At 37.9% G+C, this 17,613-nt stretch overlaps 1 protein-coding gene across 1 annotated transcript; it reads right to left on the bottom strand.

Moving 5' to 3' along the window:
- Positions 1-916: 916 nt before the first annotated feature.
- LOC139761386 (uncharacterized) lies at positions 917-13,567 on the bottom strand. Its single transcript, XM_071685518.1, has 5 exons — positions 13,345-13,567; positions 8,151-9,196; positions 6,605-6,738; positions 5,576-5,791; positions 917-2,974 (listed from the first exon to the last, which is right to left on the bottom strand). The coding sequence occupies exons 2-5, from the start codon at positions 9,163-9,165 to the stop codon at positions 1,682-1,684; spliced, it is 2,658 nt and encodes an 885-aa protein (XP_071541619.1). The 5' UTR covers positions 9,166-9,196; positions 13,345-13,567; the 3' UTR covers positions 917-1,681.
- Positions 13,568-17,613: the final 4,046 nt, after the last annotated feature.

Below are 17,613 nucleotides of genomic sequence, written 5' to 3'. Positions count from 1 at the left end.
ACGTACATTTCATACTTGCTGCCTTCATCCATTCCTGTTGCTACCCCACCACACATGAAATGACACCCTCCTCCCTCCATGTGTGCACGAGGTTGCACTAGGAAAAGACAACAAAGGCCACATTTGTTCACACTCAGTCTCTAGCTGTCATGTGTAATGCACCGAAACCACAGCTCCCTAATAGTTTTATATGGTGGAATTCAATAACAAAATTAATAATATTTAAAATGAATGAAATGACTCATATTTAAGAACAATCAAGTTTATGAACTTGATAGTTACTGAGGTAAAAACTCAAGAAATATAATACATACATTAATAAACTTTACTGCATAATTATATGTAATAGCAATAAAAAAATCTGTGCTTGTTTTGTGGCTCTCGAACTTCTAAAGACTATCACAAGTGGTTCAGAGGTTTAGTAAGACTGGCCACCTGTGTCATACAATATTCAGTCATTACGTATTGTCTTAGAAACTTATTCTAAAATTCTTATTGACCCCTAGTAGATTTTTCATACTTAACATAAAATATTCTGCCACTCTCAATTCTTATTTCAAACCTTTGAAACAATAAAATACATTTAACTTTAATACAGGTTACATTAATAAACTTTACTGCATAATCATATGTAATAGCAATAAAAAATCTGTGCTTGTTTTGTGGCTCTCGAACTTCTAAAGACTATCACAAGTGGTTCAGAGGTTTAGTAAGACTGGCCACCCATGTCATACAATATTCAGTCGTTATGTATTGTCTTAGAAACTTATTCTAAAATCCTTATTGACCCCAAGTAGATTTTTCATACTTAACATAAAATATTCTGCCACTCCCAATTCTTACTTCAAAACTTTGAAACAATAAAATACATTCAACTTTAATACAGGTTAAAGACTAGAACAATTACAAACATATGGTTAAAAACTATTTATTCATATTTATCAAACTTGAATGCCGTTTCCTGCATCAGCAAGGTAGCATCAGGAAACAGACGAAGAAGATCCATCCACTCATACACACACACATACATATATATAATTCATTTCTAATTCATCATACTTGATCGCCATTTCCTGTGTCAGCGAGGTAGCGCCAGGAAACAGATGAAGAATGGTCCATCCACTCATATACACATACATATACATAAATGTCCATACATGAGCATATTCATACAAAAACATATCAACATATATACAAATGTACATATTCATATTTGCTTGCCTTCATCCATTCCTGTCACCACCCCGCCCAACAGAAAACAGCAATGTCACATCCTATGTAAGAGGGGTAGCACCCAAAAGCGGATAAAAAAGGCTACATCCGTTCACACTCAGTCTCTAGCTGTCATGTGTAATGCACCGAAACCACAGCTCCCTATCCACATCCAGGCCCCACAGGACTTTCCATGGTTTACCCCAGATGTTTCACATGCCCTAGTTCAGTCCACTGACAGAATATCAACCCCAAATATACCATATTGTTCCAAATAATTCTATTCTGTGCATGCCTTTCACCCTCCTGCATGTTCAGGCTCTGATCACTCAAACAAACTACATAATGTAAAATGTTGACAGGGACCCTAAATGAAATGAGAATCTCCATACTTTCCAAATGGACACAACCTTCTTACATTATATCTAAGTTGTACATAACACTTATGTGAGTGTGTGCATTTGAAAATTTATAAAGCAGATGAAGGCCAGGTTGCAACAAATGTAACTGGGGCACTAGTAGTTGTGCTGGTTTGCAGAGGTGGCAACTGAAGCAACTGTGTTGTCAAGGGTGTACATGTGACTGGAGTTTCTGTGGGAAAGGGTGCCAAAGGATCATGTTCTTTTGACTGACCAGCAGGTGCTGGTGCCTGCTGGAAGGGAAGTGTGGTTGTCTGAAGCCCACTCTCAATGGGTGTCACTTCTGTTGCAAAACTGGCATGTGATATTCCATCTGCTACTGTATCCTGCCCTTGCTGAACAGTTATAGAACTGGTATTCAAAGTTGTGAAGAGCACAGGTGTTGAAAGCCCAAGCCTTCCAGCCCCTATTGTTCCAAGCTGCGGATGCAACATTGGCAGTCCTGCATCCTGCGCAGGTGGCAAATTTTCACCCATAAGGCCATCATTCTGAATGTGTGTTGTTTCACTGGAAACCATGATCTCCTGAAAGTGTGGGGGTGCGTTTTCTACTGTGTATACCGCTGGGGGGTTGCACTCTTTTAATGTAATGACAACCATGTGCTCCTCTCCTTTTGTTTCTTCTTCACCAACCTGAACAGTATTTCTTCCATCCTGGTCAGTAACTGTGACCTGCTGGATCTCATCACCTACATGTGCATATCTCTGATGGCGTCGCAAGACAGTGCTCTTATGGAAAGCTTTACCACATGCACACTTGTATGGTTTTTCACCAGTATGTGTCCTGAGATGACTTTTTAAGCTTTCTTTAGCTGTATAGGACCTTGGACAATGATGGCATATGAATGGCCTTTCTTTTGAATGATGTGCTAGTTGATGCCGTCGCAAATCTTTTTGAGTGGCCATCGACTTACCACAGATTTCACAAACTAATCTGACATCATCGGAGCTATGAAAACGTTTCTTGTGTGCACTTAAATTACAAAGTCGTAAAAATGCTGAACCACAATCTACACATTCATACTTTCTTTCTTGTGTGTGTGTATTAACATGCACCTTTAAAGCATAAGATGTGTGAAACATAGCTCCACAGAATTCACATGTATAATTTCTAGCCTCAGAGTGAGTAATCTTATGATTTTCAAAAGAGGATTTATCAACAAATCCTTTATGGCACTTCTCACAAGAATACTTGACTGGAAGACCAAAGTGACATCTCTTTATATGTACAAAATTAAGATAACGATAAGTCCTGAAAGACTTATGACATATGTGGCACTCGAAGAAGCGGGAATTAGGATGTTTGCTTATGATATGTTGATCGAGGGAGTTTTGACTCGATGCCTGAAAAAGAAATTAAACTTAATTAGGGTAGGTGTGGCCATGAATGTGAAGATAAAGTGGGAAACCAAGTATCTTATTCATATTCATTATACTTTGTTGCTGTCTCCCGCGTTAGGAAGGTAGTGCAAGGAAACAGACGAAAGAAAGGCCCAACCCACCCACATACACATTTATATACATAAATGCCTACACACGCACATATACATACCTATACATTTCAATGTATACATACATATACATACACAGACATATACATACATACACATGTACATACTCATACTCTCTGCCTTCATCCACTCCCGTCGCCACCCCGCCATACATGAAATGGCACCCCCCTCCCCTCGTGCGTGTGAGAGGTAGCGCTAGGAAAAGACAACAAAGGCCACATTTGTTCACACTCAGTCTTTAGCTGTCATGTGTAATGCACTGAAACCACAGCTCCCTTTCCACATTGAAGTATTTACATATTAACTTTGAAGAATCAAGCACCTCTCTCTTCGGAGGTTGTGTCCTATGAGCTTCAAAGAAACCATAGCCTCCCTGAGGGTTAGGACTCTTTCATCTCATGCCTTTTCATGACATAATTGCCTCTCATCCAACTAGAGGCAGTAGCTTGCTTCTTGGGGTGCCCAGCCATGACCAATCAATGATGATGTCATTACTTTGCTTGCCACCAGGGTTGGAACTAACCTTTTACCATATAATTTGTGGATCATAGATGTCAACCAACTGGCAATCCCTGTAAGAAGAAAGGTTTTCCAAAAGAACCGAGAAGAAAGTATTGGTGGAGAAATACAGCCAGGAAAAAATGCTCATAGTGCACAGCTATGGAAAGCTTTCTAATTCTTCAAAACTTACATTTCTCTCCTGGTTTGGCAAGTCCTACTTAAGAGCATTGCGACATGAGGAAGGACGGCTTAAGAAAAATTGTCCTTCACATCTAAACTAAGGCACCAGCAGAAAAATGTGTGAGCAATCACCATAAAAATGGTCTTCAGGAAGGCCAAAGTAAAGGCTCTAGCATGTATGTATAGCTAAGCAGATAAGATGTTTCTTAATTTAGAAAGAGTTTCCTTGTAAAAGAGGTTTTAAGCTTCTTGGGTGAGCAAAAATGTGGGTTTTCTGCTGATATATAAAATTCTCCAACTAGGCATACAGAATGATGTTGTTTGTAAGGGTATTTCTGAATGTATTCATCTCATTTGTTTTGCCAAGAATCAAGGTTTTACATATACTTTCATCCAAGCGATGCTACCACCAAAATAGGATTTTATGTCTGAACAATTCATGTAGCTAACTGACCCTTCTTCCCAAGCTAAGGGATACAAAGAAGCAAGTTTTCATAAAAAGATGCTAAGGAGCTGCACTACCATAATAACTTAAATCTGTATAAAGTCTGAGACTTTTGACAGCTCCCACTTGGGCTGTGGTGGATTAGTAGTCAGTTCCCTTAAAAAAATGAAAAACTAGAGACTTACTCCAAAACCTATTTAAAGTGGTTTCTGTAAGGCAATCTTGTAGGAGGCACTGATTTTAGCAAGTCTAAATAACAACTCCACAGAAACACCTCCCAAAACCTCTGGGGAATCAAAATCTTTTGAGAAAAATTTGGGTAGATGGATGAATATTAAGAAGGTTATTTGTCAATGCTTTCTAAATCTCTGTCCATAGAAGAGTTTGAGAAAATCAATTAGTGCACATTCTAGACCCAGGAGCTTGAATTCTTATCTTATATCAGTGGCAGATTTCGAAATTCCACTTCTGCTATAGATCACTGATGTACATGATGAAAAGTATGGCTGTAAGCATGTCCAATCATTAAAGTGGTTATTAATCTACCCTATGCTTAATGCTGTGCCCCCAGAAGAGTAGAGCACTCGATTCTCTGTTATGGAAACAACTCCTCACCATTCTTTCTCCCCTATCCTAGGGATATCCAGTAGCCTGAGCTAGATACCCATTCTCTCAACTATCCCCTCAGGGTCAATGAACAGCTTGATTGACTGTGGACTGACTGCTGGAACCAGAATTCAGAACTATGCACTCGACCCAGGTGGCCCATGAATGTGTCATGGTCAGGAACAGTGACTGCTACACCACAGAGGGGTAAATAAACAATGGAACAAAGAAAATAATCAAAATCACAGACATTATCTCTCAAAAAGAACCTTAATTGTTAAGACAGCATAATAAGAAACGAGGAAATTACTGTACTTTACGACTGGTCAATCACATATACTTTTCAAATGACCATCACCTTGGCATTACATCTATAACAGCCAGAACAATGCACCAAAGTTTCTAAGCAACACCTTTAGAATTTTCTTTGAATCTTTAGTGCTAAAACAAATAAAGATTGTCTCCTGCCAAAAGGTCCTGTGAAGAGTTAACATGAGATATCTAATAATACATCACTGCAAATGTAGCATAAAGTATAAACAGAAATATTTTGGGAAGACAGACAGAGAAAATTAAGAGTTAGTGAGAAAGATATGAAAGATCACTGACACAAGAAGATATGAATGTCTACATATCATTTTGCACAAAATACCTCCTAAACCAAAGGTATACCATAAAATGTCAGAATTCTAATGAACTCACCTCATGGTCACATCCTCGGCACTGATGAACTGGTATTTTATGGATTCGTCTCAGGTGCTGTGTTAGCTTGGCTTTCTCACGATAACGAATGTCGGTACACTGTTCACAAATATAGCAGTACACTGAAGCATGTACATCACCACGATGTTTAGCAAGTTGTCTTGCATCGCTAAACCTCTCTCCACATAGCTCACAGGTGATCATGTTGTCATTCAGCTGAAATACATTATCAACAAAAATTAAGGGGGAAATTTTCTTGCTATGTTATAAAACATCATCATGTACTAAAAGAAGTCCAGACTGCAATAACAAAAGTAATCATTACACATCCACACAACGATTTGCCTGTTAGTTGATAAGTTATGAACCATGTATACAGAGCATTCCAAATAAAACATTAGCAAAATCACCACTTACGTCATTACCGCTAATTTAGGATTCCCAGTCATGCAAATTCTTAGAAAGAAAACTTCCAGAATACATTAAATGTGAGGGTAAGCAGAACCTAAATGTCCTTAAAATTTACTCCCCTTACAATGCAGACTTTAGTCTCTCACACAAAAGAAATTTTTTTGTCTGCCAAAAAATAAAAATCTGTGAGAACACCAACTTAATCTGGTCATTTGCTAAGCTAAATGCAGTGTTTCTGTGTATCAGAGTGTTACTTCTAAGTATGGGGAAAAAAAAATGGCATAGTGATATAGCAATATATCAGGACCACCAGAGATGTACGGTCAGGGAGCCTCAGAAAAAGATATGAAATTTTGAAGTGGTTTTAGTAGAAGTACAACTATGAATGAAAAAATTACAGCAAGAGAAAATACTATGATGGAGACTTAAAGATAGAGAGAGAATATGGGTAAGAGGTGAAGAAATTTAGAAGTATAAAAAGCACAGAAATGACGTTACGTGTATAATACTTTCAAAATCACATTTTGAAAATAGATTTTTGGCAAAATGCAGACACAAATACAAACCATACTCTCAGACCCCATACACCACTTAGTTTCTAATATCCAAATGTTTCACCTGTGTACTCTCGTCTTCCTTCTGTATCCATTCATCTTCCATATCCGTATCCTTCACTGTGTTCACTTCCATTTTGACCTCCATTCCTTCAACCTTCACCTTTTTTCTTTTGCCTCTTTGTAGTCTTGAGCACCCTAAAAATGATGATTTAATCTTAAAGTAAGAATATGAGAGTAACTTCAAGAAACAGTAAAATTATAGATATATTAGTTTTACCAAGAAATTTTCTTTTATTGAAAATATACTTGAGGTAGTAGGATAACATCTATGCCTCCAGGGAGCTAAGCATCCTAGCCCTTCTGCCAGCCTCTAAGACTGAAATTTGGCATCCCAGTTCAGCAAAATCGATCCTCATAAAAGCTGCATGTGGCCTTGGACATCAAGTAGCACTTATGCAGCCACATACAAGACACACCTATTTTTTTTTATTTAACTGAATTTGACAAGAATGGGTAATCAGACAACTGCAGCATGTTTGTATAGGGAGAAGAATTCAGGTATGTTTAAGGTGTCGTGAAACATCTGACTAAGTGAACTAGTGCTTGTTGGATAGTAAAATGGCTGTCAAGAGAGGTTTGAGAAATATGATGAAAGGTGAGTTAGTTTGATAAGAAAGTAAACTCCAAATATGTAAGTTCAAGGTTAACATTTACAAAATTCAAGAGTGACAAATTCAAATTAATTGTAACAGCTGCTTATTCATTATGCAATGATAAAGAAGACATTAACGATACCTTATAGACAGAAGCACAGTAGACACAGAATAAAAACTCTTTCTGATGACAGCTGATATGAATGGATGGAAAGGAGGTACAGTAGTTGAAGCAGTAACATGTGTTTATGGGATCCTACAAGAAAATTATCAAGAAAAAATGATACATAGGTCATAGAAAGTATGGGCTCAGACATAATTTGAACACACGCACGTGAATCAATATTCCTAACAGATATACAAAGAAAACAGTTCAGACAAGAGTCAGGATAATACAATTTTGGTATGTGAAATGTCACCTTCAGTACTTTTCCAATATAGCACCATCCATTCCAAAACCTTCAGTATGTGCTCCACAACTGAATACAATCCTAAATCCTTATACACAATACACTTTGAAAGTCCCTCAAATGTAATCTATTTTGTTTTATTAGCATTTACTTTCACCTTCCTGTTATCAAAATATTTTCTGCATACCCATGTAAGTGTTTCATGGGTTTTTCAAGGTCTTGGCTATTAGATCATTATTTGAACACAAGTCCTTAAATTCCACTCATATCTTTATCAACAGTTTCTACTCTACCCTTCTTACAATTCCATCCATATGAAATATGAGAAAAAAACATGGGGACCAAAAATATTCAATCATAATCCACTAACTCAAAATCATATTAGTCTTCACGGAACCCCTATTTGCTCCAATAGAACCCTTCCTTATTTCCATTACCTTTCCCTTTTTCATAGTCTTAACAAATTCCAGTGTTTTTATTTCAAACTTTAGAACTTTACGCTAAATCAAATTAAATAAATAATCACAACAAATTCTATACCTACGTATATTTCTTGACTGTTTTGGTCTTGCTCTTCTGGTGCTTCCTGCAGCCGAATTCTTCAAGTCCTCATCTAAATGCATATTTACACCAAGATTATCAATACTTGAAAATAAATGAGCATTACTTTCATCTCTTTCACTGATCCCTGCACAAACTTCAACAATACTGTCTTTGGATTGGTTATCTAAATGCTCAGATGGAACTGTGCCCTTCACTGGTTCAGTGACCTGTCTACTGGCTGGACTTAAAGGACACTCTGAAAGAGATGACTTGCTATCAGACCTATTTAATGTACTTCTCTGGTCAATATTATGTGAGGTAAAATTAATTTCACCATCCCCTTCCAAACAGTGTGATGGCATTAAGTCATTTAATTCCCTGCCATTACTAAAGGCCAACTGGTTATTAAAATCATTGCACTGTTCACTTTCAACTGAAATACAGGTATCACCACCAGTTGCTTCAAATTTGATAGGAAACTTTTTTTCATGCATTGGTTCATTTAATGATAATAAATCATGTTTTGAACTGTCATTTATGATAGACACTTCTTGAGATACATCTGTGAAATTTCTTTCACTTTCCCCTTGAAATTCATGCTGTGGAGCAGACTTATCACTCCATTCTCGGTTGTCATAAATTCTATATTCCTCATCTGCTCTTCCTTCATTGGATGCAAGTCTAGGTTTTAGCTGGCTTACTATGCTTCTCCCCATACTGACTCTTCGAGATTCAATCCCCTTCTGAAAGGTTATTCGAAATTCGTTCTTCAAACAAACAACTTTACATTCAAGATTAACAATATTCAACAGTATTTTAAGGCACGTAGGGCATACAACTTCTGATGTCTGGCATGCCTCCAGAAGGTCTTCATTTCCCACAACCTGACTTATTTGGCTGTGGATACTACCATTCCTAGCAGCAACATTTGAATGGACATTCACAGAAGCTCCCCTTGTGTCCTTGTTGCACACTAAACACAAGTTGGTCACACTGGACTCAAAACTAGTTGCCATGGCTGGAGCAACTCAACTGGTTTCTTCACTCCTGCAAAAAGAATACGAAGTGAAATAAGCACAGATGAATGTTACAATGGCATACCAAATAAATGCAACAAAAATTTGCCTCCCACATTTGAATGTGAGGAAAGCAATCTATAATCCTGTACATGCACATATGTACAAATAATTCACCAGGAACTGTAATTCACCGATATAAGAATGCATAGAAGACTCACAGATGCTGCTGAAAACTTTTGTGAGGGATGTACTGATGTGTGAGAACAATTTGTAATATGAGCATTGTACACTAATGCCTAATCTTACAGGGGTGGTGGGGGGTTACATTCCTTGACAACCTGTTGCAAATTAAATCCAGCATAAGTAGAATCAATGAAAGCCACATTATAAGAGAGTTATGTTCCTCAGATAAACTTTCTTCATCAAAGCCCTTATGGATGGACTATTCTATATCAGAAACAGCTTACTGTCCATTTACAGTACCACATTCTGTCATGGAATAACTTTAATTAAATGATATTTAATGAAAACCTACTGGAAAAGATACAGTACAAAAATGTGCTTCTGGAGTAGGATGGGGTGATCTGGGAGGGAGAGGGAGGGGCACTGATCTTTCACTGTCTCAAATGTGGGAGAAGTCTTAGGCCTTCTGAAAAAGCTGTTAAATGTTAGCAGTGGCACGCCTCTTTCTTTCTCGATAAATCGCCTTGTAGCCAAGGGAAAGATTTTCAAGCCCTCTTGAAAACAACAGATAAGCCAGCATCCGGCAGGTGGGTTACAAAAGTATTCAGCCAGTTGGCAAGAAATAAATAAATTCAACTTCGCACTGACATTATTACAATATGGATAGAGGTGTAGCGGCTAGCATCCCTGTGCTGGCAGGCTGCCCAGGGTTGACTGCATAGGTTTGAATTGTGGAAGCCACAGTTGGTCTACAGTCAACCCACCTTTTCATCCACCTATAGGGATTGGATGATAAAATAAGTCCTGGCTCAGGCTACACTGTGTGTATGTGTGTGTGTGTGTGTGTGTGTGTGTGTGTGTGTGTGTGTGTGTGTGTGTATGTATGTATGTATGTATATATATATATATATATATATATATATATATATATATATATATCTATCCCTGGGGATGGGGAGAAAGAATACTTCCCACGTATTCCCTGCGTGTCGTAGAAGGCGACTAAAAGGGAAGGGAGCGGGGGGCTGGAAATCCTCCCCTCTTCATTTTTTTTTTTAATTTTCCAAAAGAAGGAACAGAGAACGAGGCCAGGTTAGGATATTCTCTCAGAGGCCCAGTCCTCTGTTCTTAACGCTACCTTGCTAACGCGGGAAATGGCGAATAGTATGAAAGAAAGAAAATATATATATATATATATATATATATATATATATATATATATATATATATATATATATATATATATACATATAGCACTGATGCCGTCTCAGCTAACATAAAAATATATATGTAACTTACATTATCTTGATATTTTGTTTCTATAAGTCCCATAGACCTGGCAATAACCATGAGTATCTAACTAGTATCAAACCTACTGTGCACCTCTGATTTCACCTCATGAATGATAGCACTGTCTATAACTCCATGTGAAGCATCTTGGGTAAAGTTTTGTGGGGCCTAGATGTGGAAAGGGAAAGTGGTTTCAGTGCATCATACATGACAGATAGAGACTGAGTGTGAACGAATGTGGCCTTTGTTGTCCTTTCCTAGCGCTACCTTGCGCACATGCAGGGGGAGGGGGTTTTCATTTCATGCGTGGTGGGGTGGCGACGGGAATGAATACGGGCAGACAGTATGAATCATGTACATGTGTATATATGTATATGTCTGTGTGTGTATATATATGTATACATTGAGATGTATAGGTATGTATATGTGCATGTGTGGACATGTATGTATATACATGTGTATGTGGGTGGGTTGGGCCATTCTTTCGTGTTTCCTTGCGCTACCCTGCTAACGCAGGAGACAGCGACAAAGTATAATAAATAAATAAAAATAATGAAATGCCTGATCTTACGGTGGATGCAGAAAATTAAGTAGTTACAATCAACATAAACAAGCGTACTCTGCCAGTTGGTGGGAGTGGACAGACAGACAGATATACATATCTAAAGATAGATAGATGTTTATTGTTACGTTCGTTTAGCAAACTAACCACTGATGGAGCACATACACCCCACAAGAACAAACAAATAATGAATACAATTAGTACTATTACATCAGATATGAACCAAAGATAACCTACAAAGCAAAAAGATGCCCTTTACACAAGTGCATTATGGATGAAGTGTACTGACTACAAATAATTTTTTTTTCATACATGTTCACCATTTCCCACATATGTGAGGTAGCGTCAAGAACAGATGACTAAACCTTAGAGGGGAAAATTCCTCACTTGGTTCCTTTTACTACAAGAAGGGAGGATTTCCAGCCACTTGCTCCTGCCCCTTTAAGTTGGCTTCTACGACATGCAGGGAATGTGTAGGCAATATTCTTTAGCCTCTATCCCCAGGGATGTTCAATAAAACAGCATATTTCCAATTTAGAATGCACACAAAACTCACTAAACATGCAAAAAAGTCTTACCACTGCACAATAACTATACCAAAGCTAATTAGTAAAAACATTATCACAGGTATACTCTTATCACTTATAAGAACCACAACAATTTCCCCCAATACATGCAACTCCTGTTACTATAACCTAGTTTCCCTGATGTATGTAACCCACACTCTGATAACCTAGTTTCTCTGATATATGCATATTCCACTATTGTAACCTAATTTCCCTGCTATACGTAACTTCCACTACTAAAACCTAATTTCCCTGATATACGTAACTTTCACTGCTATAACCTAATTTCCCTGACATACATAACTTCCACTACTAAAACCTAGTTTCACTGATATACGTAACTTCCACTGCTATATCCTATTTTCACTGATATACGTAACTTCCATTACTAAAACCTAGTTTCTCTGATTTACATAACTTCCACTACTATAACCTAGTTCCCCTGGTATACATAACTTCCACTACTATAACCTAGCTTCCCTGGTATACATAACTTCCACTACTATAACCTAGCTTCCCTGGTGCACATAACTTCCACTACTATAACCTAGCTTCCCTGGTATACATAACTTCCACTTCTATAACCTAGCTTCCCTGGTGCACATAACTTCCACTACTATAACCTAGCTTCCCTGGTATACATAACTTCCACTACTATAACCTCGTTTCCCTGGTATACATAACTTCCACTACTATAACCTCATTTCCCTGGTATACATAACTTCCACTACTATAACCTAGTATCCCTGGTATACATAACTTCCACTACTATAACCTCGTTTCCCTGGTATACATAACTTCCACTACTATAACCTAGTATCCCTGGTATACATAACTTCCACTACTATAACCTCGTTTCCCTGGTATACATAACTTCCACTACTATAACCTCGTTTCCCTGGTATACATAACTTCCACTACTATAACCTAGTATCCCTGGTATACATAACTTCCACTACTATAACCTCGTTTCCCTGGTATACATAACTTCCACTACTATAACCTCGTTTCCCTGGTATACATAACTTTCACTACTAGAACCTCGTTTCCCTGGTATACATAACTTCCACTACTATAACCTAGTTTCCCTGAGTAACTCCCATGGCTAAAACCTTAGTGTCTTTCAATAAAAAAAAATACTTGCAAATCATGCTCAGCAACTGTTATTTTATTCTCTAAATAATACCTTAATTTCATGGCACAATATGGCTTAATACCGACAACAATATAGTGATATAAGACTATCCTGGATGGTAACCCAATACAGCATCTCGGAAAACCCCAAACTACACATAATGCATAGCTATAACGTAAGTTCTAGGATAACGCAATATATTAAGACATTTCTATTAAGGTGATAAAAGTATTAGAGTAAATATATTGTAAATATGAAGTGTTGTAAGATGAAGACTGGCGGGCATATGGTCGCCGAGGTTATTTCACCATATATAAACTATTTTCCTATGCATACGCTGGGCAGGTATTATAATACCTCAAGAACGACATTTTAGCAAATCTCTTGTACATTCCACCGAAAGTCATGGTTAATGGAATCACTTGACAACCAGGAGTTACCTTAAGCCATCAAAAAGAAAAATTTGTTGCTGCTGCATTCGAGACTTGACCCACTTCAAAGGACACGCCATTAACCTCCTGTCATTATGGATCTTATTCTAAATTGGCGTCGTAGTCTTAGGTTAGTCTTTCTCTCTCTCTCTGCTTCTTCCCTATTTTTTTTCCTGCCCATTTAACTGGAAAGTCTTGTGGGGCCGCCAGAGACACAGACACAAACTGGACTGGTGTAAACAATGAAGGTCGTGTGTATAACCAGATACGAAACTCGTACGTTATGAGATATTAAATCTGGTGGTATTTGGCAGTTAATGTAGTTCTTCTTATTACCACTAGAGGTCTGAGGTAGTAAGTAATTCATACCCCCTTATGTAAATAATGATTCATACGTCCACCAAGCGTCAGTAAATGCTTTTGCGTCAATATATATTCGTATCCACTAAGCGTCAGTAAATGCTATTGCGTCAATATATATTCGTATCCACTAAGCGTCAGTAAATGCTATTGCGTCAACATATATTCGTAAAATATTCTATCAAGTTATAACTCTCTATGGTATTGAATGACATTCGTTGTAGGAAAGGATATGTATTGCAATATTCATTCTTTTTTTTCTGTGTGTGAAATCGAAATTAGTGTAAGATTGATCGAAAATATGGCCAAATGATAAGTCTGTTTGTGAATAACCTCAAATATCATATTCCGTGATCTGAGTTGACTTTGTTTGGGGACAAAAAAAAAAGATATATATATATATATATATATATATATATATATATATATATATATATATATATATATATATATATATATATACCGTAAATATATACACATTTCACCATAGATCACACAATAAGTATAAGTAATTACTTATTTCTAATATGGTTCTCATGGCACTTAAAATGATAGCAAAAGATAAATATAAAAATACGGTTGAATTGGATAAAGAAAATTACTAGAATGGTTTCATAATGTTTAAAACCTAATACTGGGGAACTAAGCATAGTTATTAGCATTTCGTTAGGTAATTAGACTTCTTTTTATGATGACTTAACAAAATCTGGAAATTCAAAATGAGCAAAAAGATATGTATATTGATATACATAATGTAACAGAAAATGGGACAGAAATTGCAAGAATCACAGTCAAGAAATTAATAGTTCACTATATATATATATATATATATATATATATATATATATATATATATATATATATATATATATATATATATATATATATATATATATATATATGTGTGTGTGTGTGTGTGTGTGTACATTGTAACAATCTATGCCGGTAATTATTTAGACTATAACGTAATCTTAATATAATCCATAGACATATATACTACAACTGGATATTAAAGGTGATCTTCTATAACGAATTTCACTGCTGAGGGGTGAAAATGTCAGACGAATCGGCCTATTTATAGTGAAATGCTGAAGCGCTCAGCGAAACGCATCTGCATAATATTTAACATTGCCACTCCTCAATGATTGATAGGGAAGTGCTGAACCCTGAAATAAAACTTAACTTACACAAAGACGCCCAGGGTAGTAAAATAGTTCCCCCTATACTTATAAACTAGGCATAATAAGTATAAGTATAAAGTTAGGAATGTATCTCGCACCCTAGCATGTAAGCGGCGGCATCTGCTGGAAAAAAATAAATTCCATTGAGCGCGATCGGAATTTACTCTCATAAATGCTTCACGTTGAAGCTAAATAAGGTTAGGTCAGTTTAGTCTTTTTTCTTTTTCCTTTATTTTTTTTGAGGTTTGTGGAGGGATATCGTCATTGAGGTAGTAATAGCCAATTTAAGTGAGGTTTTCTCATTGGGCGCGTCCACCTGCCCGGCGGCCATCTTGGCGTCTAGGTAAACATGACGAATGTCTCAAAGGCATAACTTCTCTCATGTCGCGAGCATTACGACTGCAGGCTCATGCTTGATTTGCTTACAACCGGACGTCCAGCTGTGGTAATTTGACCCCGGTGAGCTCTCTATTTTCCCCCTAGATCAGAGTAATGGTGGGTTATTTGGATTTCAGGCCAATCGGGTCGTTAAGCCCTTGTTATCGTTACCTGCCAAGGGAAAGGGGTGAGTTAAGACACGATCAATACACCCTAAGGGCGCCCCCACACCCTTAATTAGTTACTAAGTGTCCCTTACTTTATCCCCCAGAGTAATAACTTAATTATTCACTTAACACATAAGTAGCGATCGCTTGTTTACTTTATGTAAAGCGTAGTCTAGCTGTTACTAGTTACAGGTTCTCTACTAACCTAGTTCTAGTAGCCTAGTTATCACGACTAAACCTAGTATCCATATTAAACCTAGTTATGGTAGCGTAGTGTTCAATGCTACCCTAATTCTTTTAGCATAGTAATCGCTACTAATTTAGTTCTGCTGGCTTAGGTCGCTAGTAAACTAGTTGTTGTACGGTAGTTAACTAGTTCTGTTAGCCTAGTTTTGACTGCTACCCTAGTTCTGGTAGCCTAGTTAATCTCACCACTACATCGAAACCTTCCTTATCTTACCACAGTTCCCGTACTTCTACCACTGTGTGTACCTCCACTGTGGTCTTCACCACTGTGTGTACCTCCACTGTGGTCTTCACCACAGTGTGTACCTCCACTGTGGTCTTCACCACAGTGTGTACCTCCACTGTGGTCTTCACCACAGTGTGTACCTCCACTGTGGTCTTCACCACTGTGTGTACCTCCACTGTGGTCTTCACCACTGTGTGTACCTCCACTGTGGTCTTCACCACAGTGTGTACCTCCACTGTGGTCTTCACCACAGTGTGTACCTCCACTGTGGTCTTCACCACAGTGTGTACCTCCACTGTGGTCTTCACCACAGTGTGTACCTCCACTGTGGTCTTCACCACAGTGTGTACCTCCACTGTGGTCTTCACCACAGTGTGTACCTCCACTGTGGTCTTCACCACAGTGTGTACCTCCACTGTGGCCTTCACCACAGTGTTTACCTCCACTGTGGTCTTCACCACAGTGTTTACCTCCACTGTGGTCTTCACCACAGTGTGTACCTCCACTGTGGTCTTCACCACAGTGTGTACCTCCACTGTGGTCTTCACCACAGTGTTTACCTCCACTGTGGTCTTCACCACAGTGTTTACCTCCACTGTGGTCTTCACCACAGTGTTTACCTCCACTGTGGTCTTCACCACAGTGTGTACCTCCACTGTGGTCTTCACCACAGTGTTTACCTCCACTGTGGTCTTCACCACAGTGTGTACCTCCACTGTGGTCTTCACCACAGTGTTTACCTCCACTGTGGTCTTCACCACAGTGTTTACCTCCACTGTGGTCTTCACCACAGTGTGTACCTCCACTGTGGTCTTCACCACAGTGTTTACCTCCACTGTGGTCTTCACCACAGTGTTTACCTCCACTGTGGTCTTCACCACAGTGTGTACCTCCACTGTGGTAGATGTAGTGGTGGTGCCCCAAGGTCAAACCCCTGGGCCTCTGCTCAAGGACCAGATCCACAACCCACGCCCACAAACCCATTACCCCCACGCCCTCCTCGCCCACCTTACATAACACCCAAAAAATAACTTAGCCAATTTAAGGTGGAATATGATAAGAAATTACCTTTATTATGCATACGAAAAAATTACATTTATAATAGTGTAAGGTTAACGCGTAGTTTAAATGAATCCCATTACGTAATTTTGGTCAATGTTACATAATTTCAGTAAAAACTGCTAATTAAGGTAATTTCTGATCAAAAATACTTACGTATGATAATTTATATTTTACTTTTAATTACCTTTACATTAATATAATTGATGATAGTGGCAATAGCTGTCAGATAATTTCAGTACTATTAAAACACGATAGATCAAATTACATGATGATAGACTAAATGATATGATATATAAAAGTGATCACGATTATTGGACATCATACAATAAGTTTGAGACCAGTTTTGGCCACAATTTGTATCATAGATCAATGATTTTGTCCCAAAATATGTCCCGGGATAGAGGCTGTCCCAGGCTGTCCCAGCTCAAAAAAATAAGTCCATTCGTAAAGAACAAATTATATTTGAGCCAAATTTATTCATGGACACCCCCCCCCCTTCCATTTGTTCCAAGTTGCGATCTAACTTAAGGTAATTTATTTTGAATTTTGGCTCTAGGGGATAAATGATGTAGTCTTCCCATTTATCAAGCTGAAAACTAACTTTGCACAATTTAAGCCCACTAATTTTTGCCCTATTTGAGAATTGGTTACTAACTTT

This window comes from Panulirus ornatus, chromosome 40, assembly GCF_036320965.1.
Source record: "Panulirus ornatus isolate Po-2019 chromosome 40, ASM3632096v1, whole genome shotgun sequence".
Classification (NCBI taxonomy): Eukaryota; Metazoa; Arthropoda; class Malacostraca; order Decapoda; family Palinuridae; genus Panulirus; species Panulirus ornatus.
This window is presented reverse-complemented; position numbering and strand designations above follow the sequence as displayed.